At 39.2% G+C, this 27,988-nt stretch overlaps 1 protein-coding gene across 1 annotated transcript in view; it reads left to right on the forward strand.

Annotated features, from left to right (window-relative positions):
• Window positions 1–27,988, forward strand: part of Exoc4 (exocyst complex component 4) — an 824,181-nt gene that overhangs the window by 751,795 nt on the left and 44,398 nt on the right. Inside the window, exons 15-17 of the mRNA XM_055602012.1 lie at window positions 6,333–6,474; window positions 15,282–15,460; window positions 18,934–19,093. Of these exons, the coding sequence (XP_055457987.1) occupies window positions 6,333–6,474; window positions 15,282–15,460; window positions 18,934–19,093 (481 nt within the window). The remainder of the gene's footprint in view (window positions 1–6,332; window positions 6,475–15,281; window positions 15,461–18,933; window positions 19,094–27,988) is intronic.

The raw sequence follows: 27,988 nt of genomic DNA on the forward strand, positions 1-27,988 counted from the left end.
TCATTAGAAAAGTGCTCCCTCATAGTATAAAAGACAGAACTCAATCCCTAGAACCCACATAAAAATGTTGGGCAATCCAGTTCTACAGGAAGCAACCAGGAGGTGCCTTGGGGCTCACTGGCCAAACAGTAACCAGAGAGCTCCCAGCCAATCAGAGAACCTCTGGGTAGAGAGTGTTCCTGAAGATGACACCCAAGGTGGTTCTGTACACACATGCATGAAAAATATTGCTGAGAAATTTCCATTTAGAATAATTAAGAGTAACTTTTTTAAAGATTTATTTATTTATTTTATGTATATGAGTACTCTATCTGCATGTACATCTGAATGCCAGAAGAGGGCATTAGATCACAGTATAGATGGTTGTGAGCTCCCATGTAGTTACTGGGAGAGTAACTTTTTCTTAATAAAAGTTGAAGGTAATAGGACAAGAGATACCTAGTCCAGGAAAGGAAACTTCACCTGCATATTTCAGAGACCAAAAAGTTTTGTAAATAACTAGATCATCTAACAGCTATAAAATGCCTATAGTGCCCAAAGTGTTGGTGTGGAGGAAGGTAAGCTTGGATGTGTTTGCAAATATTCCAAAGCCGTGGATTAAAAGTATGGATGGCGGTACAGAGACAAGAGGACAAAACTAGCAGCATTGAAGTCTAGCATATAGCTGTGAATAGCTGACATTTGAAAACCCATCAGTGCTGGGCTCAGTAGTAGCATGTTATATAGGCATTTGAGGACAGGAAGGAAGCTAAATGGAGGGCTGCTGTCACTATTCTCACTGACTCTATGCTCTGTGATTTCTCAATTTCACACCCCTTGTCATCATTTCTATTTTTATTTTTTCTAAAGTGTTCAGCCTGATAACACCATCAAAGGATCTCAAAATTATTTACAAGGCCTAATAACATATTACTCTCAGAGCAAGGAAGATGTAATTGCCGTAATTTTCTAAATAGGAAAACTGAAGATTGGAAATTAAGTAATTTGATCTCAGGTGAGAGCAGAGATCATTATGTGGAGGCTGTCATCTCTGTACACATAAGAATAGGATTCAGAAATAATTGCTGTACCAAAATTTGATCTCCTAAAATGTTCCCAATGAGAAGTCTCCTGAGATCGTTAGTGTCTTTTTCTATCCTCTAAAAGATTTTATTTTACAGGATTAACCTTTCTTTTCCTCTGCCGTGATAACTATCTGTCTTTTTTCAATTTATCACTTTCCTGACAGCTGATAGCAGCCTAAGCTAATATTGTAACAATTTTAGATAATATTGCAGATGTACAAGGACATCCTTATATGAATCAATTAAGGAAGTCACAGTAAGTTGCCATTGAAAGTGTAGCAGCTGCATCCTTGAAAACAGATGCTCTTCTGGGTGTGAATGAGTCCAATTCTGACTAATTTTAAGACCTAAACAGATTTCAGTCTGGTTAATATTGGACTGTGTAACCACTTGAGAGATCCTAATGCCCTCAGCTGATTGCTTCTCAATGACAGTTAGTGTGTTGGCTTTCCTTGAGAGATGCAGGGTATTTGACATGCCAAGGATTTTATATCAATAGGGAAAAGGGAGCACTAATTCTCTATTGTAGCAAGCTGGACTGACTAGTTCTAAAAATGAAAAGGCTTCAAGAGGCAACACTGCCTATAGGGAAAATTCATGAGCTGTAGGAGTTAACTAAAATTGTAGTAAGCTTTATTTCTGTAAGATTCCCAAACAGCACAGAAAATAGGCTATAGCAAATGACTTCCCCTTTCTCACTCTCTTCCAATATTGTACCCAGAAAACTGAGAAAGAAAACATAGTAGATGGTGAGTTGGTCTTTCTTTTTCTGATCTTTACAATCAGTTATTATGTGTGTTCTTTGTTGTGTTACACGTGTAGTCAATAAAAATCACCAGATCAGTTTAACTAGGAGAGCATTATTGAATTATATAATGCCTCCAGTTATTTTCCTGGCTTCAGTTGAGGAAAATACGATTCTTGCCCAGAAGGAATTAGTGATATGTTTGAGAGACATACTGATAATAAACAGTCAATGAATGGGATATGATAAGTGCTCTACTAGATTTGAATGGAAAAAATATATAGACAAGTCACTGGCCCTACCCTAGGACAAATGAGTAATTTTGAAAAAAGCCATAAAAACCATCACAAGTATTGAATAATAGAAAATCATGATAGAATTAAGAGATTTGCTTTAAAGTGTTGAGGTCAAAGTTAAGGTTTGGGGAACAGATGTGCTAAAGAAGAAGAGAAAATAGGGTGCATTTGAGAAAAACTGGAATGTTTTAGAGATAAATCATAGCGAGCTGGTGGTCCAGCTGATTGGTGGAACATGTGCCTGCAAAGCTCTGGGCTTGATCCACAGTCCTGAAAAGACGACAGCCATGGTAAGCTTAGCTACGGGACCCATGCTTGGTCATACGAGCACTGGAAAATGTTGTCATGAAAATGTTGTGATCACCCATGCTCATGTTCTAGATGATTAGCTCTGTCTACTTCATGTCTTGTTAGATTTGAAAGGTCAAGCGAGAAGCAGAAGCATGAGTCAGAAGATTCATGGAAGAGAAGGCTAAACCAAGGAAGTACATTTGATGAAGAAGAGAAAATAAATATTATGAAACTATTTGCCAACTAGAATAAGCCAAAATTGGCCTTTAGTGGAAAAGAAAAAGTCAAAGATTATAAAGTGTAGATTTCACTGGTAGGAAGGCACTTCAAATAAATTTTACAAGGACCAATAATACTTTAGTTTTGAGATGCATATGGGATATAGACAGGTAGAAAGGTTTTTGTAGAGTTAATGAAATGAAGTTTTAAGGCAATGAATTAATGAAGTCATAAGTAATAGAAATGTCAAAAATAGATAAGCTCACCCACACTTTATGGAAATAAGGGAGACTAATCGATCCAAAAAGATCTCAGGCAAATGTTGCAGTTACAGGTAGGCTGAGGAAAAGGATGCAGCAATGGGAATCTCAGAGAGACTCGAGAGTGTTCAGGAGATGATGTGATATCAGCCAAAGCAGATGTCATTTCAAGAAGTAAGTGGCCAGTGATGCTTTATGTGGCAGAAAGATCATATGGCATTAGCAATGAAAAATATCTTGTGGATTTGGAAATTTGAATTTTATAGATCAATATCAGAATAATTTTTAATAAAGTAGTGTAAGTAGAAATCAGATCGTGGTATACTAAGGAGTTAGTAGGAGGCAGGACTATAGAGAAAGTAACTGTTGAGGGTTCTCTCAAATGCTCAGCAAGATTCTGAGATCTTATGAGAGAGTAATAAGGGCTAGAGCAGAGTGACCTAAGTGTGGAAGTTACTGATAAAGGGTAACTAAGAAAACAAACTGAGAGTGGTGTGGGAAGTATTTTAATTTAAAAACTGTATATAATATATTTTGATCACCTTTTTCCTCTCCTCCATCTCCTCCTATGTTGTCCCCACCTCCCCTACCTACCCTACTTTATGTTCTCTCTCTGAGTGTTTCAAAGTTGCTCACTCTTCTGAACAGCATTATGGACTCTGTGTTAGTTTCTGTTTACAGCAAGGAGAAGGTTCTCTGTTGAAGGCTGGGTGAGGCACTGGTCTATGGTATAGCACGCTGTCATTCGAAGTCATTTTATTTTACTTATTTTATTATTTTATTTTATTCTATTTTACAGAATAAGAGCATTAGATTTTCTTCTAAGCCCATGACCTATCTAGTCACAGGTTCTTAGCCCTGTTAGAGTGTCAGATATGGATTCTATCTCATGAAGTGGGCCTTAAATCCAATTTTAAAAAGTGGTTGATTTCTGCCAGAATGCCTGTGTTGCTGCAAGTATACCTTGCAGCCAGGCCATTGCTGTAGGTTGCAGGGTTTGTGGCTGGCTGATGCTGATGATTACTGTTCTTTTCCAGGAGCAAGCAGAGTACCTTCCAGCACCATGAGCTCTTGTCTGTAGGGGTGATGCTTCTAGTGGATACCTTCTCCACTTCTCAATAAGGCCCTACCATCAGCTTGTGGGAAACTTTTTTGAGATGAGAATCAAGACCTTCCTATTGGCAGTGATCTGCTCTTCAGTTTTTCTTTTGTTTTTCTGTCAGTGGATTGTAAAACTGGCCCCAGGCTAGAGAGAACCTTAAAGCAGTTAGAACAAAAAATGAGGAACTCAAGGGAATTGCTTTTTCTGGTGAAAGCATGACACAAAGGCCTCAGCTCTGTAATCCATGTTGAGGGCCTTCAAAGGGGAAAGATGGGGAATTTCAGATTTAAAGCAAACAAGTAAGTAGAGGAGAGGGCCAAGAGAAGAAAAGCTTGTGAGCTGGTTATGATGTTAGGACTGTACCTTTTTCAGGAGCTGCACACAGACCTTGCTCACCAGCTAGTTATTATTCTTTGCATTTCCAGGGCTTTAAGGGGATGTTAGTTTTCCTGATAGAGCAGTAAGCCTGAAGTTGGCAGGGCTGGTGCTGGCCAATAGTTAAACAGTAAGACTGGCTCTTACCTGATTCTTGTCCTTTAATTCCCAAATCAGGAAAAGGAGGAGTGGGGAAGAGAGGAGTGGTACCAGCCTTAGCCCATTCTTTTATCAAAAAAATTAGTAGGTCTCTGGGGGCTCCACAAAACTGTGTGCCCACTTCTTTATACAACCCCAGGGCTAAAAATAGTGTACATTTTGTATACTAGAGTGAAGATGGGAGATGAAATTGCCCTGTTCATTGTCTCAGCAAAAAAGCTATTTCTGTTTGAGAGCACAGGTTCATCCTCTTCCATTAGACCAATGGGTTTGATAGAGAAAGCCCCAGCTACCTCAGCGTGAGGGTAAGCTAAGGCTCTTAAAAGAGGCATGCTTATATCTAGAGGTCACATTATGAATAATCAGATATCAACCTTTCCCAGGGTTAGAACAGCTGCTCGAAGTGTATGTCTTAAAGAGGTGATCAATTACTAACATTTTAAAAGTTCAGTATACACGAGGCTGTGGCAGAATGAAGAGCAGCCTCTAAGACAGATGCATACATAATCACTTATCCTCTAGAAGATTATGTACAAAGGTGTGGGGGGTTGTAGTATGGGAATTTTGTGGTATGTGTGTGTGTCCAACAATCTCATTTCCTGCCTATAAACAGAATGTATCAACACTGTCACTTAGCATTTAAGAGCAAGTGAATTGTTCTATGCCGTCTTCGCCATGCTCAGCATTTCTTTGTTCAATAGATTCATTCTTATTTAAGCAATCTTTGTAAAGCTCAGGAAGCCCTCAGGAATTTACAAGCAAGCATTTCAGGAAAGTTCTAGGTATAAGTTATCATGTTACTTTAATATCATGTCGTAGTTTTGCTGTACCTTACAGTCGGATTAAATGTACAGCTTTCCTTTATTCACACTGTTCCGACCATGGCCATTGAAAGCTTTACTTGGCAGCTGAACCTGCCGTTGCTTATTCTATTTTGGGTCTTGGTTTTGTTGTATTTATTTTGTTGCTTGTTTTTCATAGTTTGGAAGTGGTCAGTTTATACATGGTGAAATTGTTTATATAATAATAATTTAAATATAATAATTTCCAGCTTTTTAATGGGTTCTACCCAAAATATTTTTATAGTGTTTGGCCAAGTTATGATATGTTGGGGCTTGAGACCATGAATACAAGGTCAGTGTAATCTCTGCCTCTTCTCATTGATGCATATAGATAGTTCTGTGGACCAGAGTTTCTGTCACAGGGGAAAGGAATTCAAAGCCTTAAAAGCTCTAAAGTGCTTTGAAATATTATAATAATGTTACTTAAAGTTGCTTTCATCTAGCCTGCCACATGAAACATTATGATGGCAGTGATGTTGCCTTGCCATAAAACAACATGAATAATATCATTTGAGAGGAAATGCAGTGTTTTCTGTCCACTCTCCAGCAGATTGAGTTTGTGCACAGCTAGGATAGTGCTGTTCACTAATAGAAAGTATTAGAATTTTAAATCTACTTCACTATAGTCTACTCCTCCTTACAGGTCAGTCCTCAGTGGGTAGTGTACCCTGACAACCTCTGTTTGATCCCTAAAACCCATGATTAAAGAAGAGAATGAACTCTCCAAAGTTTGCTTTTGACCACCACACACACTATGACACACAGACACATGTATTGATACTCACACACAGCATACACCTACAGCAATAATAAAAATAATAAAAAGTAAAATAAATTTTAAAGTAAAAATAGAGTCTAGCATTATCTTCAACTTATAGTGTTGCCAAAGTAGTAAAGACAACCAGAGGAATACGTAATATACATTCCAGGAAAACCTGTAGGAATCTAATGATTCCTTTTGTCTTCTCCTTTTTTCCAGTGCTTTCTCCTGCTCAAGAGAGCCACATGAACATGGACCTTCCCCCAGTGTCTGAACAGATCATGCAGACACTGAGTGAGCTTGCCAAGTCCTTCCAAGATATGGCCGACCGCTGCCTGCTTGTCTTGCATCTGGAAGTGAGGTAGGACCCAACTAAGCACAGGAAATTATAGTGTCGGAGCCCACTGTGATAAGCGTGCTGTATCTGGGGGCATGGAGTTTCACCTTAATTTTCAGTTTTTAACTGTTGATGTTGTCTGATTCTTATGGTGAGCATGATGTTGAGTAGTATTCAGTGTTCTCAGAGGATGTGAGCATTTGTTGGACTGTGAGTGTGGCCAATCAAGGGCCTATAATGCAACCTGGATTTGTACATGCACACCTACCATGTGGGTGATCTGAGTGTAAGCTAGCTGGTTAGTTTTACAAAGGTTCAGTTTCCTCTTAAAATGAAAACAGGAGTTCCCTTAAATGTTCCTACTTTAGATTAAGGAAATCTTGAATAATATGCACCATGTCCGTAATGTATTAAGTCAAAATATGTTGACTATGATCATTGATAGTTTTGTAAATCATAAAGGACATTATATCCAAGAGCCAAAAGCCTCCTTCAATGAACTTAAAACCAAATTAAGGAGATTAAGAAAAGGGTTTCAAGGATGCCTTGTTCCTTGTCCTGCAGCAGGAAGACACTGGCCATGCAGATGCTTATAATACAGTTGGAAACAAGAAGAAGAACCAGAACATCTTTTATCCATTCATCTGTTGAGCAGTTTAGCAGGTGTCTTCTTTGTACCAGGCAGTGCTCTAAGCATTGTGATACAGCAATGAACAAAACATTGCAGGTTCCTGCATCTCTAATGGTGCTGCCAGCCAGTCATGGATTAGGCAAAAAAGATACTTTCAGATAATCATAGCTAAAGCAATAAAACAATATAATGAGAGGCCAGCAATGGCTCAGAGGGTTAAGCCACTTGCTACCAAGTCTGATGACCTGAGTACAATCCTCAGAACCCACATGGTGGAAGGAGAGAACTGAATCTCAAAAGTTACTGTCTGACCTCCTGCTTGTTAGCTCATTGGTGTGCTCACACAAATAAATTAAATAACAATATCCTGGTTATTATTATTTATATAGCATGAACTGGAAATGCAAGCTACACAGATCATATAAAGTTGCTCGTTACAGACTGAATATCATTAATCCAGAAATTCAAACCTGAAACTTCTCTTTAGAATTGAGAACATTTCAGATGCTTGGCCAGTAATTCTGTGCATGTATTCTGAAACTCAAAAACTTTTGATCCCAAGTACTTTTGATAAGGGATGCTCTAAGCAGGTAAAAATAAAATATAATTTGTTTAACCCAATATATATAATATATGCACATATATAATATATATTATATAATATATACTAATAATATATTATTGTGTTGACACAAGGTTAACATAAAAACAATGAGTGACTTTTCATTTTCTGTGGTAAGCCTTGGCATCTTCATATTTTATGAGAATGCATCATGGTGAGGACACTTCTTCTGCTCAGTAGCTACATGTAGCAAATGGATACTGGAAAATACAGAGTGTACAGGCTGACTAGAAAGGGTGATGTTTAGACAGGACATATGGCAGAGTGACAGGATCCATTCAAACAAAAGCCTAGAGGAGTTTCAGTTGGGAGCAGTGCTCAGAAGGGTCCCAAGACACAATCCAGGTCAGCTGGAGGCACAGAGAAGAGTCTCCTACATTTGCAACCAGAAGAATAAGGCAGTGTGGAAGATGAGAAAAGCAAGGTAAAAGACAGCTGGGGCCTAACTGTGGACACTTATATGCCTGAAACACTGGAGGTCTTCAAGACCAAGAGAATAGTTCCAATCATGTTCTAAGTACATTAGGAAGCTGTTGGAGAGGCATTGTATATGGAAGGGATGTTATTAATTAATATTTTTAAAACACTGATCTGGCTTTTGTATGCAAATGGGACTTCAGAGAAAGTAGGGTGACTAGTTAAGACCAGTTAGCATCAAAATAACATGGTAGAAATTTGAAAGATGTAGCACTTGGAAAATATACTAAAAGTAGAAATCCTAGAACTTAATGACAGATTGGATTAGGTTCAGGAGTTGGTAGCAATGAGAAAAAAGACTCCCAGAAACCTACCAGTTCAAAGCCTTAGAATTTGTGAATCCAAAAGCCATGAATGCCAGTAGATACATGAGGAAGAGGATAAGACGGGAGTATTATAAATTTGAGGGCAGCCTGGACTATACCTTTGTCTCTGGTCATGTCATTCTGGATGTGCCTAATCCCACCCAACTGAAGCAGGCCAGGCTGAAGGAGATCTATACCCAAGATTCCCAAGCCTGGTATGGCCTGGTACATTTCCTTCTGTGTTTTTTGGAGCAATATTAAAGTTGATTAAATAATTTGTTATTTTGAATTTTCTATAACATCTGTGTTTTAAAAGGACCAACATGAGTTTGGTTCATAGTTAAGACTTAGGAATGTATTCAGGTTCTAGTTAAAACTTGGGATGGTTTTGAGGCGTGTTTATGTCACCTCCTTTTTGTGTGGGTTGCTTTTTTGGCATTCTTCGGCTTTCCCCCAATGAACTACTTCTCTGAGGTTTGTTCGCACCCTAAGAGTGGAACAAAAGAAGTAGCATGCAGGTTTGGAATCTGTTGTTCTCAGCATTAGTCCTGAGTTTATTTCTTACATTAACTTATCCTGAATAAAGCATCTCGCTATGTGTTTTATGATTTGTTTTATGATAATTTTTTATTTGTTTTCTATTTATTTTCAAGCTGATAATGAAATAAGCAGGCATTTTTCTATGAATAGATAAATGCATTGGGCAGAGAAGAAAGCAAGAAAGACAGAAAAAAAAAACAGTAATATTCTGAGGCAGCTGTTATCCTGGGTTACAAAGCAACACAAGAAAACAGCAAATTAATTACTTTCACAACTCCTGAAATTTGTGCTATTGATTGTGCAGTCTCAGGACATGTTCTACATTCAAAATCACCAGCTCATATGTAGTTAATTCCAGGCAGTATGTTTTCAGCACGTTTGAGAAAGATCTTTGAAATCCTTAACCTTTGTCGTGTCCTCTTTATTGTTTGTACTTCTTACCAATGCTATTCTTACAGTGCCAAACATGATTTGTCAACCTCATAGGAATCACACAATTGTAATATTCATTTCCATGCCTCCTTCAGTATTAATTCAAAATCAGGAAAGGATAACTTCAGCCTGAATTTTAGTCCTCTAGATACAGAATTATTTTTCCTTTGCTTTGGGAACACTAAACAGTTTTTTCTAAGTTTTTTTTTTTTTTCTTATAACCTGGTTCCAACATTCAGTTTGTTTTCTGTAAATATATCTCCAATTTGTCCTTATTCTTAGTGTGTGGTTCACAAAACAAACAGACTTCTCCATGTATGGCTGAGATGGTGAATGTTGACACTATTCTGTCTTATAACCCTGCCAGTGAGGTGGAGTGAGCACTGGCGAGGATACAGAATAAACAAAACAGTTGTTATGCTAATCATCACATTGTAGGGTATTAGTATTGTACCAGAAGCAACTGCCTGCTACTTTGGGGACTCAGGGTACAAGGCTATAGAAGAGACCACTCACTCTTCTGGTGTATCTGTTCATATTTATAAATGGCCCCAGATATCAAACTGGTTATATTGCATGAATGATTTCCTGAGCACAGGGGTCTTTCCTGAGACTGCTATTCTAACCAAGGACTATGCATGGAGATAACCTAAGACCCCTGCACAGATGTAGCCCATGGCAGTTCAGTATCCAAGTGGGTTCCATTGTAATAGGAACAGGGACTGTCTCTGACATGAACTGATTGGCCTGCTCTTTAATTTCCTCCCCCTGAGGGGGAAGCAGCATTACCAGGCCACAGAAGAAGACAATGCAGCCACTCCTGATGAGACCTAATTGACTAGGATCAGAAGGAAGGAAAAGAAGTCCTCCCCTATCTGTGGACTTGGGGAGGGGCATGCATGCAGAGGGTGGAGGAAGGGAGGGATTGGGATGGGAAGAGAGAGGGAACCACGGGGGGGGGGGAGGGGGGAAACAAAGTGAGTAAAGTGTAATTAATAAAGAAAAAAAATAAAATAAATAAAAATAAAAAAGCCAAAAAAAAAAAAAGAATGAGCTAGCTTTAAACCAAACCCAAATAAAAATAAGCTCTATTCTCCTAAGCAAAGCCTGTGTTCTTGAAAGCAAATGAATTGATTTATAAATTGCATTTTCACATGATAGTCCACTTGCAAGTCATGCATCTGCAAGTACAGAGGGTGTATTAATCACTTTTGTTGCAATAAAATGTCATGAACAAAAGCAACTTAAGGAAGAAAGAGTTCATTTTCTCTTGCAGTTCTAGTCTAGCATGGTGGTAAGGCATGGCAGCAGGAGCAGGAATCAAAGAGATCATGTTTCATCAATACATAGGAAACAGGAAGAGTGGTGAGGCTATAAATTCTCAAGGCCCAGTGCCAGTAACAGACTTCCTCCAGCAAGGCTCCACCCCACCTAAAGGTTCCATAACCTCCCCAAACAGCACCACTAGCTGGGAACCAAGTATTCAAATTCATGAGCCTATGTGGGATATTGCTCATTCAAACCACCACAGAGGGTGTGTGACCAACTTCATGCTTATTCTGATAATTAACTAACGCTTATTTTACCTCCATCCTGTTGTGAAAGAGAATTATAATTGAGGCCCTGTCCAGGAGCTGGCATGATGAAAAGTGATATTCTCTGGCACTTTTTAGTCATGAAAACACCACAATAATAACCAAAGAAAAACTGAAAGCCATGTGAAATATATTAATAGGTTATTATACCACCAAAAGTCCTGAATAACTTCAAATGCCAAACTTTACCTTATTTTAAGGAACCAAAATATCTTTATATCCATGGCCCATATTTTTATTTAATACTGTTAAAGTTCAAAGAAAAAGGAAAAATAAGTTCTTGAATCCTTCAGGATCTGTGTTGAAGAACTCATCCAAAGAACATTTGACGTTTTACCCCATGTCATTGTGGGTCACATTTAACCACCAAGCAGTATCTTTCCACAGTTTGAGGCAGAAGGCGGATGACACACTCCAAGAGATAAAAGACATAGTGAGACCATTAGAAGTTGTTGAGGTTTTTTTTTTCTTTTTTTCATAATTGAACTTTAGAAAAAAAAATTAGTTGCCATTTGAGTCCACAGTGCCAAAAATGTCACGTTTATCAGATGATTTCCCTTACCATCAGGAGGGTTCATCAGTGGGTTCAACAACAACTGCCTGTCACCGTTGGGATCCTAAGTGTGCACATTCTGAAAATCAACCATCCTGCTGTGCAATCAGCAGTGTTTGCAGAAAACCTTAATGCCAAAGTCAGGTGAAGGTCAGCAACAGCATACCAGAACCCAGAGAAAAATAAAACTTTATTTGAATTTGATACTCACTAGTGACATTTTTTTTTTCTGATCATTTGGGAAAAGGAAGATAGTACTTTTAGCAGAGGCTGTCTTTCCTCTCTTCTCTAGGCTATAGAACCTCAGTAAGATTAATGACCAGTGTGTTAGAATCTTCTAATAAATCTCTTCTTTGATTTGTCTCCATGTTCCACCACCAGTCTACTTTTTATTTGTGCCAATATTTTATTTTATTATTTTACTGCTTAAAGTAAAATGATAAAAAAGATGGAGAAATAGCTTGTTGATTAATAGTGGGGACAGAGGACCCAGATTCAGTTTCTAGCACCCATATCAAACAATTAAAAACTCTTGACATCTGGCTTCTTTGAGCATCTGCATTCATGTGCTTATGGACACATAATTATAAATGTTTTAATTTTTAATTAATCTGTAATCTAAGATCCCTAAACTTCTGCATAAAATCCACACTACTTAGATGGCTTCTAAAACTTAGGGTGACATTCTACAGCCCATGTTCCTAAGCTCATATCACACTCTCTGTCATGTGAACTTCACTGAGCAAAAAAGAACTGCTCACTTTTGCCCAGAGACATTGCCTGTGTACAACTTCATGCCTTTCAGCATGGTCTCTTCCTGCTGTGTGTGACTGTGTTGCCATCAGCTTAAGCCTAGTTAGGACAGATGCTGTATTTCGAGTAATTCTACTTCATTTTAACTTCTGTAAGGTGGTGATTACTTGCCCTAGTCCAGATTCCCACTCCCAGGTGGGTCACTTTTTATTCCATCAGGAAGATCACACTGTAGAGGGGTGATGACCAGAGCCTTTAGCTGCAGGTTGATCGAAACTGTTCTCTTTGCCAATTAACTCAGGAACGTCAGATTGGGCTTTTTATTGGTAGCATTACTCCTTAATTAACAGCTGGGAGGATACGCTGAAATCAGTAAAATTTAACTATAGTCATTTGATATTTGTATTTCCTTATATGAAAATTCTAAGGATATTGCTTCAGAGCACAGAGTGCTCTGTGGTGGGAGCACTGTACCAGCATGAGAACCTGAGATTGAATCTCCAAAACCCATGATAGTAAAATGGCAGCTGTGGCTATGAGTGCCCATCTATAATCGCAGCCCTGGGGATGGAGGGTAAAGATCGGGTGACCCTTGGATCTCGCTGGCTGAGTGAAGCCAGACAGCTTCCAATTCACTGCGTGTTGGAAAAGTCCAACACTCTTACTGTTTAGGAAAAAGAAAATTAGCTGGGCACAGTGGAACATGCCTGTAATCCCAGCACTCAGGGAGGCAGAGGCGGATGGATCTCTGTGAGTTAGAGGCCAGCAAAGGCTACACAGAGAAACCCTGTCTTAAAAAAAAAAAAATTAAAAACCACTATGAGATACTATAATGCATCTACATTTTGACCAAAAACAAACTCTTTTTAAGAACAGCTAGAATACTTGGCTAATAGGATGGCCAAATAGGACAGCTCATTAACACTATAGTTTGTTTCTTCCAAAATAGGAAGTACCCTAAGCCTCTGACTCAGCAAAGCCTACTTCTAAGTAATTACTCAATAGAAATGAAAGTTTATGTTTACATAAATCTAGGAGCAACTTAAGGGGGGAAATGGATTACTTCAGCTCACAGTTTGAAGAGATACAATGCTCAGAACAGGAAGGCATGGTAGCAAGAGCATGAGGTGACCGACCACACTCTATCTGCATCAGAAAGCAGTGAGAGATCAATAGCGGTACCCAGTGGTTTCCTTCTTTTCCCCATTACTCAGCCTGGAACACCAGTACATGGTACCACCTTCTTAATTAAACCTCTCTGGAAATACCCACAAAGCTCTACCCAGAGGTGTATCTCCTAGGTGATTCTAAACCCAGTCAAGTTGAAAATAAACTAGTTATGGAGGGTTGTGAGCCAACATGTAGATGCTAGAGGAACCACAAGTACTCTTAACCTCTGAAGCATCCTTCCTGGCCATTCTTTTAGGCATTCTTGTTATTATTCTGCCCCATTAAGCTGTGGAGTCTTTAGTGCTACAGACTGTCTTAGCCTTCCAGGTTCTAGTATAGTTTCTAGCAATTTTATACATGTTCAACAAGCGACTTATTCACATAGTCAACTAGCAATGATTAACATAATACTAGAAACAGTTGTCAATTCTTACTGTGTGCTTGCTTCATATCAAGCTCCTGTTGTACACTTTGCATGGATGGGCCTTTGAGGCACAAGTTGTTATTGTGCCTATTTTAAGAGAAACTAATGCATAGAAGATTCCAGTATCTTGTGTAAAGTCAAAATTGGGAAACAAAACCAGTGCTCTCCCATGATAGCATAGCATCAAGGATGGAAACTCAGCCTCTCATTGTCTTTGTAATATCTCTTGAAGGTGCCCGAGCCTCCCTTTTAACTGTCCACGCAACTATGAACTGAAAGAATTTCAGAAGTCATCTATTTCTTACCACGAGTGCATGTATTAAGTGAGCAAGCCTCATAGGTACCTGCTTGCTTTAGATCCCTCAGCTCTATAAGTAAGGAGATATTTTGGTTAAGAAAAGACTCAGCGCGTGTATAGGTACGAATGTCCAAGTGCTCTTTCCCAAGCGGATCCATAGCTTTGTGGGGAAATTTTTTTTTTAATTTTTCTTTTTTTAATATTAATTACAGTTTGTATACCAGCTGTAGCCCACTCCCTCATTCTGTCCCTCATCTCCCCCCGCCCCTTTCCAAGTCCACTGATAGGGGAGGTCCTCCTCCCCTTCCATCTGACCCTAGCTTATCAGGTATCTTCACAACTGGCTGCAAAGTCTTCCTCTGTGGCCTACCAAGGCTGCTCCTCCGGGGGGGGGGGGGTGCGGGAGGTATCAAAGAGCCAGCCATTGAGTTCATGTCAGAAATTGTCCCTGTTCCCCTTACTAGGGAAAACCCACTTGGATACTGAGCTACCATGGGCTACATCCGAGCAGGGGTTCTAGGTTATATACATGCATGGTGCTTGTTTGGAGAATTAGTCTCATAAAAGACCCCTGTGCCAAGATATATTTGGTCTTTGTGGAGCTGCTGTCCTCTCCAGGTCATACTAACTCCCCCTTCTTTCATATGATTTCCTGCACTCTGCTGAAGGTTTGGTTATGAGTCTCAGTATCTGCCTTGATACACTGCTAGGTAGAGTCTTTCAGAGGTTCTCTATGGTAGGCTCCTGTCCTGTTACTTGTTTTCTCCTACATCCAATGGTGGGATCTAGAGAAGATCATCCTGAGTGAGGTATCCCAGAAGGAGAAAGAAATACACGGTATATACTTACTTGTAAGTGGGTACTAGACCTATAAGATAGGATAAATATACTAAAATCTGTACACCTAAAGAAGATAAACAAAAAAGAGGACCCAGGATAAGATGATCAATCCTCACTTAGAAAGACGAATGGGATGGACATTGGATATAGGGGAAAATTGTTTTAATCGCTCGCTCATTCCTGTCTTTCAGAGTTCATTGTTTCCACTATCTCATCCCTCTGGCAAAGGAGGGGAACTATGCTATTGTTGCCAATGTGGAAAGTATGGATTATGACCCTCTGGTGGTCAAGCTCAACAAAGACATCAGTGCCATGGAAGAGGCCATGAGCGCCAGCCTCCAGCAGCACAAGTTCCAGTATATCTTTGAAGGTCAGACCTTACTGCTTGTGTCCAGGAGCTTGGGAGGGAAGATGGTAAAGATGGTCATGAGTTTCTATATTCTAAATGTTCAGAATGTTGTTCGCTAGTATGTCTGGATTAAAACTGTTGCACCTAGCTTCATGTATGAGTGGATAGATGGTGACTGCTCCCTGCTCCTGGCTGACAGGGAGATTTTTACCTATTCCTTGGCTTTTTCTTAGACTTGGGCAAATGTGCAGAGTGAACCACAGATCAACTTGAGAAGAGCTTATTTAAAGAAAGAAAGGAAGGAGAGAAAAAGAAAAGGTTCATAGCAACACAGACAGTGAGGGAGGAGCGCTGAGAAACCTGCTTTGGGCTGCGTAGTGCCTGGTGGGGGAAATTTCTCTCACAAAATGCATTACTCTCTGAAGTGAACAGACTCCTTGCTCTGCAATAACAAGGGCAGCTGCTACCATCAGTGCCTCTATCAGCTGTCTCCATCAGGAGGGCCATGGGAGACAGTATTACCTAGAGCTATTTGCCTTCAAACTTCTAAAAAAGATGGTGCCAGCCAGATAGTTCTTCATGCTGAATTCTACCATAGAACCTTTCCTCTATAATCCAGTACCTAAAACAACTAAGCTATGAAGAGAAAAGGTTTATTTTCCTGTATATGATAAAGAGGTTCCACTGCTTTTAAGTGAGTTAGGGTAGGTGAGGAGGCCAGAAGGCAGGGGCCAGGAGCTAATGACAGAACTGATGACCTTGTGTCCAGAGTGGTGAGTAAAGAGACCAATATCTCACACTGCTCCATCACCCCAGACCTCAGTCCTAAATGTCCCACCTCCTGCTGAGGACAACCAAAAGAACCAGGCCCTTAGCACAAATCCTCTGGTACACAGTCCTTCAAATTGTCTCTGCAGGGCTTCCAATTTTATCCCTTTTGATTTGTTTTTCAAAGTATGGGCCTGGATATTAGAAGTTGTCACCATCTTCACAGAGAACAGGACAGTTAAGAAAGTGCAGTGCCTAAAGACTGTGACAAGCTACAGATGACAAGATATCAGTGCATGGCCGTTGCTGGCTTTATGAGCATAGCAGTTTTGCAGTCCTTGCCCCAGAAAAGGTGAAATCCCGGTTTACTATGAAATTCTTAAAATGGAGCCAGGAAGAAGATTGTACCAAAAGATGCAAGTAATTGTGACATTAGCTAGCCTTGTGACACTGGACTTGAGTCGTCTGCAGCTTCAAACCACTGTGTCCATCAGAGCCTCTGCCACTGTTCTCTTTCCACACAGAGCTTTCTCTTTGTTCCTGCTGTGGCTCATCCAAGCCCTACATCTCCACTGTGGTCTGTTTATGTGCTTGAGTTTATTTAATTATATTTTAAGTTATTAATATTTTATTTCTTAAAAATAAGACACACCCCTTCATCACCTACACTTTATCACACCATATTTTACTATGGCCAACCAGACTTTAACCTGGAATGTTTTCTAGCTTAAATGTCAGGTCCATGTTGTGTTTATTTTTCTTGGAGCCCAAATCTCTTTCTTCACTGTAAATAGCATAAACAAATCTGTGGTCTTGAAGGAATGTTGGTTGAGGATAGCTAAAGCAAGAGAATACCTTGTCCCTGGCCTCTTCTACTTTGGTCACAGCCAAGGAAAAACTCACTGTGGAGCTTGAGGAAGCCATGGAACCTGCAATGGGCACTGTTTGCTGCTCTGAGTCTAGCTGCCATGAGGGACTCAGACCGTAGGAAGGCAGGATAGCAATGATGGTGAACTCGCAGTGGCGGCTCTTGAGTTCTGAGGAGAATATCCTGCTACAGGCCAGCTCTGCAGAAATGGGACAATCTAAAGAACATTTAAAATTAAGTTCACCTTTTAAAGGTATTTACCTATAACTACTGTAGGTTGTATTAAACCATCATTCCTCAGTATGGCTATCCAAAAGGAGTCCTGGGGCTAGAAAGATGGCTTAGCTGTTAAAGGCTATTTTCACAACTAAAAAGACAACAGGAATTCTTCTAGTTTATTTATGTCCTCAGATAATACTACCAAATTTTATGGCAGTCCTTAAAGGCTGGAAATTTGGCTCAGTTGGGAGAGCAGTTGGCCTAGTGTGCACAGAAAGCCTTAGGTCAATCCCCAGCATAAATAAACCTGCCCAGCATGGTAGCACAAGCCTGTAATACCAGCATTTGAGAGATGGAGGCAGGAGGGTCAGAGTTTGAGGCCAGTCTGAAATATGAGACCTGTTTCAATATAAATATATCAACCAAACAAAAACAAGATTAATAGGATAATCCTTCAAATGTAAGAACAAACTATTTTCAGTACAGATATCTATAGATATCTCCTGGGAATTGAACCATGAACTGACAGTCTAAAGAGAAAAATGCTGTTTCTTTCTGTTATTATGTTACACTTCACCCCATTGTTAATGCTGAGATCTATTATCATTGTTTCCAGGAGCCCATATTTTATTGATTTTTTTTTAGCAATTTGAAGTTTAAATATTAGCATTATTGTTGTTGTTTATCTTTACAGTCCTTTATTTCTTTTTGTACATTAGGCCATGAATTTGTATGGAATGGGCTCCAGCAGCTCAGGCTCCTTCCCATTAGTCCTCACAAAGTATGCTGCTCTGGGTGGCACAAGCTGGCATTTGTTTGAACCCAGGTGCCATTCTCTTTGGCTTCCTCTTTCTTCTAACCACTTCCTTCCATCGCGTCAAGAAGCTGTTTGGCTCAATACACACATTGAGTCTCTTGGCAAGAATCTTGCCTTTAACTTCCTTGTTCACAGTTATGGATATGGCATGCTAGGTAATGGTGTAGACTCTTTCAGTTTTGCATTGGTAACACTTATGGAGCATTCCTTTTGAACAATGTCCATTCCTTTGATGTCTACAGTATGACTCTTCTTGTAGATTTGCATGTGTGTGGCCAAAGGAACTACTCCATGTTTCCTAAAAAGCCTAGAGAACATATAGCAACTTTTCCTCCACTTTCCCTTTGTGTCTATCATTTTTGTGAATTACTGGAAGATCATTAATTCATGGAAAGCTAAATATTAACATTATTGTTCATAATGTTCAAAATGTGTATTCGCTTCTGTTTCATGACTAGGAAAGGAAACCAAACAGATCACTGTGTGTATTTGTGTTTCTTTTCTGGTCTCCAAATATCTGCACATACAGTAGGGTTTCCTTTCCATGTTTATAGCTTCTAGCACCCTGGCTTATTCTTGAAGCTGTATGGATGGTGGCTTTAGATGATTGTGACAGTGCTGGGTTGTGAATATGCCAAGTTTTCCCATTTGTAACTTCTAAAACAGTGTCGAAATATTCTAAAGTAATTGTAGAATTAGCTGTTTTCCTGAGGCATTTAAACCTATAGAGGATGAAAAATAATTATCTTACATATACGTCTAAGCCAGTTGCCATTAACGTATCTTTTCTTCTCTCCTTACTACACTGTGCTGACCCCTCAGGTCTAGGACACCTTATCTCCTGCATCCTCATTAATGGAGCCCAGTACTTCCGGCGCATCAGTGAGTCCGGCATCAAGAAAATGTGTAGGAACATTTTTGTACTTCAGCAGAATTTGACCAACATCACCATGTCACGGGAGGCAGACTTGGACTTTGCAAGGTATATAGGACTGTTGGGCTAGGTTTCTCCTACCAAAGCTCGTTGCCTGTAATGAGCTGCTTTTAACTAAAAATCAAAGAGTCAAACAAGAACAACTTATCTTTGAAAAAGAAAGATGGCTAGAGAAATAGTTCGGCAGTTAAAGTATCTGTGATGCAAGCAAAAGGACCAGAGTTCAAACTCTCAGAATCCATGTAGATGCCATGTGAGTGGGTGTGGCAGCTCCTCTGTGATGCCATCATTGGCAGGAAGAAACTTAAGACTCCCCAGATGAGGCCTGGGTTTTATTAGGAGATGTGCCTCCCTGAGTAAGGTAAATGAATGAGAAGAGGGTATCTGACATCAACCTCAGGCCTCCACATGTGAGCATACATACATGCAAACGTGCATACTCATATGCATTCTTATCAAACACTCATACATGAAAAGAAGGGAAGAAGAATAAAGGAAGGCAGTATTCTTAAGTGTCAGAAACTGTAATTCTATAAAACTCTAATTAAAGTTGAACATCCCCACTGTCTAACCTAGGTTGTTTATTTTTTACAATATTCTTTACACTTATTTTGTGGCCAGGGAGGGGGGAATAGGGTGGGAGGAGTGCACGCTGTAGAGTGTGTGTGGAAATAGATCAGAGATTGGAGAACTACTGGGGTTCTGCTTCCACCACATAGGTTCTAGGATTGAACCGGGTCATCAGTCTTGGTGACAAGTATCTTTACCTGCTGAGCTACCTCACTGGCCTCAAACATAAATTCTTCATGCTATAAAGCATTGGTGACCTTTTTTTGAGTAAAGGAGTAATATATGCACATTTCACAAGATCTATAAGGTGGTGAACCATTAGCCTACAGACAGTGGGTGATACATGTTCTACCCTCTGGCTTTGAGTACCTATGCTGTATGTATTTGACTTCCCAAACATACATATGCACATTTCTCCTTCTACAAAATTGAAACTATGGTAATGTAACTTAAAATGCATTCATTACATTTTGCAATATCAGTAATAATCTTTGAGAACATGATTTTTCAGACACTCACTCACACTTATAGAAAATTTTACTTTCAATAACTGAACAAATCCATGGTATAGAGTAACAGAATTTTATTTTTTAATCACTTTGGATGTCAGCATTTTTACATTTTGTTTCTCTCATGGTAAACAAGTACTGAATTTACTGTTACGTGCCTGTTCTGACACTGTTTCTGCTTTGACCCAATTGAAACCTGTCCAGTCTACTTCCCACTGGGAGAGGAGTCATTGCCCCTTATTTCTCAAGGTTTGCTCATCTCGATTCTTAATGTTTCCTGTTAAGATGCTTTTTCAAATGGGTTAATTCTGTTTTACTCCACTTGGTCTCCGTATTGTTAAAAAATCAAACTCTTGGTGCTTTACTGACAGTTCAAACTGTTTTGTAGAACATGGATGACAGTATGTTAGCAGCTCCTCCCCCCTTCCCCATGCTGCTACTTACAGATAGGTGAATTAGTCCACAAACTTCATTTCCAAGTGACTTTTTTAGCTCAGAAAATGCTTGTTTTTAGTAATTCACAATGTTTCTGCCCATTTGTTACTACTGTTTCTTTACATTTGACTTTTAGATTCCTTTAGAAGTTCTGGAAAAATTAAATAGTTTTTGGGTATTTAAGAGAATATACAGTACCATGTAATTTTGACTAAGATTATGACATCTGTGCTGGCGTCTTTGAATTGAAAATGGCCCACATGTATTGTTTTTAACTTTTCTTCTCTGATCTGTTGTTTTGCTACCCATTTGCTTCTCTGTCCTTCTCTCTTCCCTATATTTTTCTACTGTTTACAGGAAAAGAGTGATGTGGTGTGTGTGTGTGTGTGTGTGTGTGTGTGTGTGTGTGTGTGTGTGTGTTTTCATTAAATTCCATGTTTTAGGATAAATTTGGTGGAAGGCTCCCTTGTTCAGATTAGGGAAACCAGGTGTGACTGAATGCTGTATTTATTTGGCCACTCTTAGGGGAAATGATCTCATTATTGAATTAGTCTATCCATAATAACATTGACAAGGGGAAGTTAAGAACATGGAGGCCTCAGGGATACAAAAGAGCCATTACTAATTCTCTGAGGACTATAATTCCAAAATTCAATCATCGTTTTTTAAATGATTTTTTTTTATTTAGCTGAAATAAGTAAATTAACACAGTACTTGGCAGACAGTATGGGGCCCAAATACATGCTAGGAAGAAAAAAAAACAGCGTCTGCATCATGAGGCTCTGATGGGGTAGCCCTGAGATTGGCATCAGTTCCAGTGAAGGGTTCTGCAGGGCATTACTGAATATCAACTCAGTTATGCCTTTCACAATTGGGTTTCTGAAGCATGTCCAAGGAGTAAGTAAAAGGTGTTACCCCCATTCTAGAATGGGTTTTGCAGGCTAGTGTGAAGAGACAGCACAGGAGGGTGCTGTACTCTGGGTCCTGGTTCAGACAGCATCTCTCCTTACTAAATGGGGAGCTTCACACTGTTTCCTCTGTGCTTAGAACAGAGGAAATGATCAGTAGAGGTGGTGAGAAACTGCATCGATGCTGAATCAAGGCTGATGAAGAGTTTGCAAAATGACCAGTTAGGCGCTCTGCCCTGAAAGTTTTAATCAGCAAGTATAGACAATTTTCTATCCACTCATAAGAACCAAGAGTATCTCTCAATGTTGTAAAGCAGAAGATATCAAAAATAGTAGCATAGCCCTGCCAGACCATGGTCTCTTTCTTTCTCATTTGCTCTTGTTTTCATGTGGACATATTTTATAGCCTTTTTCCCCCTCCTTTTTAAAGTGGGGGCTAGTTTTCTGATATGGTCTTCATGAATTCTTGTGTAAAATAAATACCAAAACAGCCCGAACTAACAGGCTGCAGCAGTGTGCCTCAGCATTCCTCAAGCAGTGTCTAATCAAGCGTGGACAGCGGCATCTGTATTTGCAGTGAATCACTATAGAAATGTTATCTTCTAACAAGTAATTAATCACCAGTCGCTGTGTGTCAAAAAACTGACTTAACAAGAAGTTATACAGCATTTGTAGGTTTTTTTCTGCCACTGCATTCCTGGCCAGTCAAAAATACAGCACCTTTCTGTAATAAGGGATGCGCAACGATTCTGCTTCTGTTGACTCTCCTGCCCAGGGCATCTTTACACACTGCACTCTAATCCACAGAGGTAGATTAGGTGAGCAGAGAACCAAGACAACCTGAACATTACCAGGACTGCTGAGAGCTCTGTCCTCCATGGTGGTGATCACTTAAATTTTGCTGTAGTTTTGACTCTTTATCCCACTGTTTAATCCAAAAGATCCCCTGCCCAAGAAAATCATAGCAGATTAACTAAAGAGGTTTGGGCTCTCTAAGTGTGTCTGTAATGTCTGTCATTCCATCCATCAAAGCTCATCTAAACCTGAGCTGCCATGTTCATTTACAGAAATAAGTCAGCAAAGCTACCATGGATTCCATGTGGCAGGAAGAGGCTACGGCACAAGTGTAATGAGGTGTATAATAGGATTATCCAACAGTCTTTGCAGATGAGGCAAAGCCCTTTTTCAAAAAAAAATATGCCAATTTTTTTCCCAGTTATTCTTCGCTTTCTCAAGTCTTCCTTTTGTGGGGGTTAGAATGTTTGAGTTTGGATTTGGGTTTTGTTGGGGTTTTTTGTTTTGTTTTGTTTTAAGGTTATTTTGGGATTTTTCTGTTCTTTGGCTTTTGTTTTTGGTTGGTTGGTTGTTGCTTTACCAAGACAGGGTTTCTTTGTGTAGCGTTGGCTGTCCTGGACTTACCTTTTAGACCAGGCTGGCCTCAAACTCATAGAGATCTGCCTGCCTCTGCCTTCCAGAGTGCTGGGATTACAGACATACACTAAGATTACAGCTCCAAGTGCTGATTTTAAGGTACAGCTGTTAAGCCTGTCAATTTGTTGTTGTTGTTGTTGTTCTGTATATCCCATACTGCTTTGTTTCTCATTTGTAGATATGGCTCTTTGTAGATATGGCTCCCCCCACCACAATGCACATTTTGCATTTCTTTAAACAAATATCTTCATTTAAACCTCTCAAAGATAAGGAAATGAAAGCTGAAGTTCAAGAAGCATCAAGGAGACCAATCCTAAAATGGAAAACAGAATATTTCTTTACACTATTATTCCTTTTGTCAATGAACAGATTTTTTTTTGAAGTGTATCCTCTTTCTTGGTCCTCCTTGGTGGACCTTGCATTGTTAGGAGAAAGAGTACAAACTAATGGACAGGTAAGATGTGAGGTACTTCAGGTGATGTGAGTGTGTCAGTTCTGATGAAACTGCAAATATGAATTTACATTGTTATGAGGCAAAATACAAACTAGTAGGTAAAATGGAAAGCATGTCAGTTTTTCAAACTTACTACAAAGAAAAACTAAGCTTAAAAATGAAAATTGAGAGTGACAGGGTATAATTTCAATTTTCATGAGAGTCCTTAATGAGATGAGAATATTTAAGGGGGAGAGGGCACCTATAGGAAAACTGGGAACAAGCCTTCAGTATAGCTAAGGAAAGACCATACCAGGAAAAAGGACTCTAAGGATGAAAACCCAGAGAGGAGTATGCTTGACTATGAAAGCTGTAAAAAGGTAGGTATGGATAAAATAAGCAAGAAGAGTAAGACCATAAATGTATTCAAAGGAGCTGAGATCTTGAATGCCATTATAAGGACCTTGACTTTTATTTAGAAAGAAGTAGAAAACTACTAACATTGGAGGAAGAAAAATACCACAATCTGAATGTTCCTGTCTGCTCTGATGATAATCGGAGGACTAAGGAGGAGAAGTTGAAGGCCAGCACATAAGCAGAAGGATCCATTAGAAAATAGCAATAGTCATTCTCTAGGTAAACAGTGGTGACCCAGACCAATCAGCACTGGGAAAATGAGAAGTTGGTTTGGGCTAGATTATAATAATCAAGCTGACAGAATGTACCAGTGATTATTTTCTTCTCAGCAATTCAAAGCATGAGTTTTTAATGTACTGAACCAGACTATGGATAAAGCTAGGTGAGTTTGGAGAGGGAGAATACCAAAAGTATGAGTTTAATACAATCAGTTTGGTATGCCTCTCTTATAGATATGAATGGAGATAGGAAGGACTTGAGTAAGAAACCTAGAATGTGGGAGAGTCTGGCCTAGAGAGAAGGGTTTGGGAACCGTCTTGACCATTATTTATATTTTCTCATCTTCCCTGTGTAATTTGTCTAAATAGCAGCCAGCCTCAAGCGAAACAGGTTCCTCTTATTTTGTAGTAGGCTTGAATGTGATTAGAGCAAACAAAAGTGCTACCAGAAAGTCTGTACTATAATATGTAAAAGGCAAAATTGGCAGCATCTTGTTTATCAAGGTCGACATCAACATTCATGAATCATGTTTACAATATATGGCTTTGATACCATGTGGTGAAATTGGCACTCTACCTCTGTGGTCTTTCCCCAAGCCTGTAATATATCCAAATTCCAAAAAAAAGACATCAGAAAGATTCTTTATAGGGCTAGTTATAAAATAACTGACCAGCACTCCTCAATAGTTTCAAAGCCATTAGAAACAAAACAAAACAAAAAGTTGGTGACAGTATCTCAGCCATGAGGAACCCAGGAAACATGACAACTAGATGTCTCTCCTGTCCTGGATGGAGTCCTTAATAGAAAGAGCATGCAGTAAAATGAAGAAAGGCTGGGTGAAGTTGGGTTGCAGTTAACGATGGCAGATTAATATTGTTCACTAGTTGTGATAAATGTGCTGTACTATTATAAGATGCTGTTAATAAGAATAATTAATACAAGTCACTTGGCAAGTTTGTGCTACCTTTTCAGCTTTTTGTGACTCAATTATTTTAAAATAGACTATGAAAATATTGTCAAAGATATTATGCCATGAAGAACTACAAGTGAATGATTTGTGTTGATCATGAGAAGATGCTCAGCATCATTTATTAGAGAAATGAAAATCAAAACAACAATACACTACTCATACCCATAGGACTACACAGTCAAATATATATATATATATATATATTTGAAAGATCTGGCTGTTTGGGTAAGAGCACTGGCTGCTCTTCCAGAAGACACAGGATCAATTGCCAGCATCTACACAGTGACTCACAGCCGTTTGTAATTCCAGTTCCGGGGGACCCAATGCCCTCTTCTGGCCTCTATGGGCAATGCACTCTCAAGGTGCAGAGACATGTGCAGGCAAACATCTATATACATAAAATAAAAATAATGTTTTAAGTGTTGACAAGAATACAAAGAAACTAGAATCCTCATTTATGCTAGTGAGAAAATAAAACATACAGTAGCCTTATAAAGCAATTTATCCCTTCATCAAAAAGTTAAAAATAGATTTGTCATATGACTCAGTAATTCTACCCAAGAGAAATGAAAAAAAAATACATGTTCTCAAATATTTCTACCCAAACTTTATAGCAGTGGTATTTATAAATAACTGATTAATGAATGAAATGTTAGTCCATCAATAGATACTATTTGGCCATAAAATGAAACTTAATACATGATGAACCTTTAAACATGAGGCTAAATTAAAGAAGCTGGTCGTGAATGGCTACATTGTGTGTGACTCTATGTGAAATGTCCAAAATAGGCAAATCTATAGAGCTAGCAGTTACTTACAGTTTGGGGGCTGTGAGGAAATGAAGATGTGGATTCAGGATTTCTTTTGGGAATGACTAACATGTTCTAAAATAGATTTTGCAGATGGCTGTACAACTCTGAATATATTAAATGATCTTGAACTCTATACTTCAAATATGGAAATTATATGGTAGCTGAATTATATTGCAATAGGTTTTTTTTTTAATGTTGAGCTTTAAAGCTTTTAAAGTCCCAAATGATTTGTCATGGAAAATGAGTAGCTCAAGTTTTATACTCAAATTAATAGAGAACTTTGTCAAGGAAATATCCTACTCGTTTTTGCATTTCCCTAATCATCTGAGAGGTGAACAATCAAGGAAGAATTTATAAAGAAGTGATGCATAATTTTAATACTAAGTAGAATTATCTAGAGTTGGGGGAAGAGTCATTCAAGCAGAAAGCAGGGACAATGAAAGGTTGAGGCCTGCGGGAAGTGAAATTCCCTTTGGGTAAGCTATGAATGATGACACTTTCTTGTCTATAACTCAAAACATAACCCTGATCATTTCCCTTGCCCTAATTTATTTTTTGTTTTAATATACCTAGCATATTTTACATCTGCTTGTTCTTACCTTGTCTACCCCTAATAGAATGGGAGTTTCATAGGCAAGGCCTATTTTTATAAAGTTCACTGCAATAATCCCACGACATACACTACACAAACATCCTCAAATGTCCAGAAAATGATTGCTGAAGGTGTGGTATGTAGGTCGTGAATCAGCTCAGAGCTTCCAGGAATGAAACAGATAAGGGAAAAGTGACAGAGTTTAAAAGCTAGCTCGACTTAAGGAATGACTGAATGGTGAAGACAGAGAAAGGGGAGTTACAGGATCTCTCTGAAACATCTAACCACAGCATCAGCTAGTAAGATAAGGGCACATTGGGAGGACTGGGCTTGATGTGGTAAGGCTCATCATGTGAGGATGTATGTAAGATGCCTGTGGGACATTGGAGCAGAAATATCTAAGACACAACTAGGATATTAACAGAAAGGGTGGAATTAAACAAACAGACATGGAGAAGCATCAGCATGGAGCCATCCAAAGCTCTTAGGGAAGAGAATAGTCCTCTGAGGAAGACCTGACAGTGAAGGGCATGGGAAAGAAGGACCACCAGGACAGGACAGGAAAGAAAGGGTCCATAGGACAAGGACAGGAAGAGGATGATGCATAAAAGCCAACAGAGCACATAGCTTTGCTGCCACCTGCATAGAAATGCTCCTTTCCCTATCTATGAGTCCCAATAAATGAAAGCCTCATCTCCTCTCAAGTCATCCACACCCCCTGTGAGCTCACCTACCCAGATTCTTCCTCAAGGTTACAGAAGGAGCCCAACCCAGGAACTAAACATGCTAAGTGGGACCCCTGCTTTCTTTATCTTTGGCCTTTGTACTTTGCTAAGTCCAGGAATGAGAATGATCTCTGGCATGTCTGAGAATGTTGAATTTCTCCCACTGGGGCTGTTATGTACACTTGTTTTCCACAGGTTTATTGCAGAGGGACATTATTGTGGGCTTTTTTTCTTCTTGTTGTTTTTGTTTGGTTTGGTTTGGTTTAGTTTTCTTATTTGTTTGTTTTGTTGTTTGGTTTTTTGTTTTGTTTTGTTTGTTTGCAGGAAGGTTTGTTTTTCCTTTCTGGAGTGACCAGGGCACAGCTTCTTGGAGAATTAGCAATGACATGCTGCCACCTGCTGGAAACACCCACAACCATCAGAACAGACCTGTGATCTGCAGGGCACTGCTCCTGAGGTTAGATAGACTTTAGTAACTGGAGTGAAAACAGTGACTGCCTCCCTTTGTGGGCTCCATTCTCTGTGCTTGGCCAGATGAACAATTTTGTTTCTGAGAAAGAAACAAAATGTTCTCTGCATCTTTTTCATCAGTCATATTTTTAATTGCTTTATCTTGACATCAGTCATATCTTTCTTTCTTTCCAATTTCAGCCTCTTTTGCAAGCTTTCCTTTAGTGCTTCATTTGACCAGTAGCCATTTGGATTTTTGGTCAAACAAGAGAGGTTAGTCTTCAGCCAAAAATTTTTTTAGTAATGATGACCTCTAAAAGTTCTAAGAAGTTGCTTTAATTCAGTAGTAATTAAGAAGAAGAAGAAGAAGAAAAAGAAGAAGAAGAAGAAGAAGAAGAAGAAGAAGAAGAAGAAGAAGAAGAGAGAAGAGAAGAGAAGAGAAGAGAAGAGAAGAGAAGAGAAGAGAAGAGAA

This window comes from Psammomys obesus, unplaced genomic scaffold (genome assembly GCF_907164565.1).
Source record: "Psammomys obesus unplaced genomic scaffold, mPsaObe1.curated_primary_1811, whole genome shotgun sequence".
NCBI lineage: Eukaryota > Metazoa > Chordata > Mammalia > Rodentia > Muridae > Psammomys > Psammomys obesus.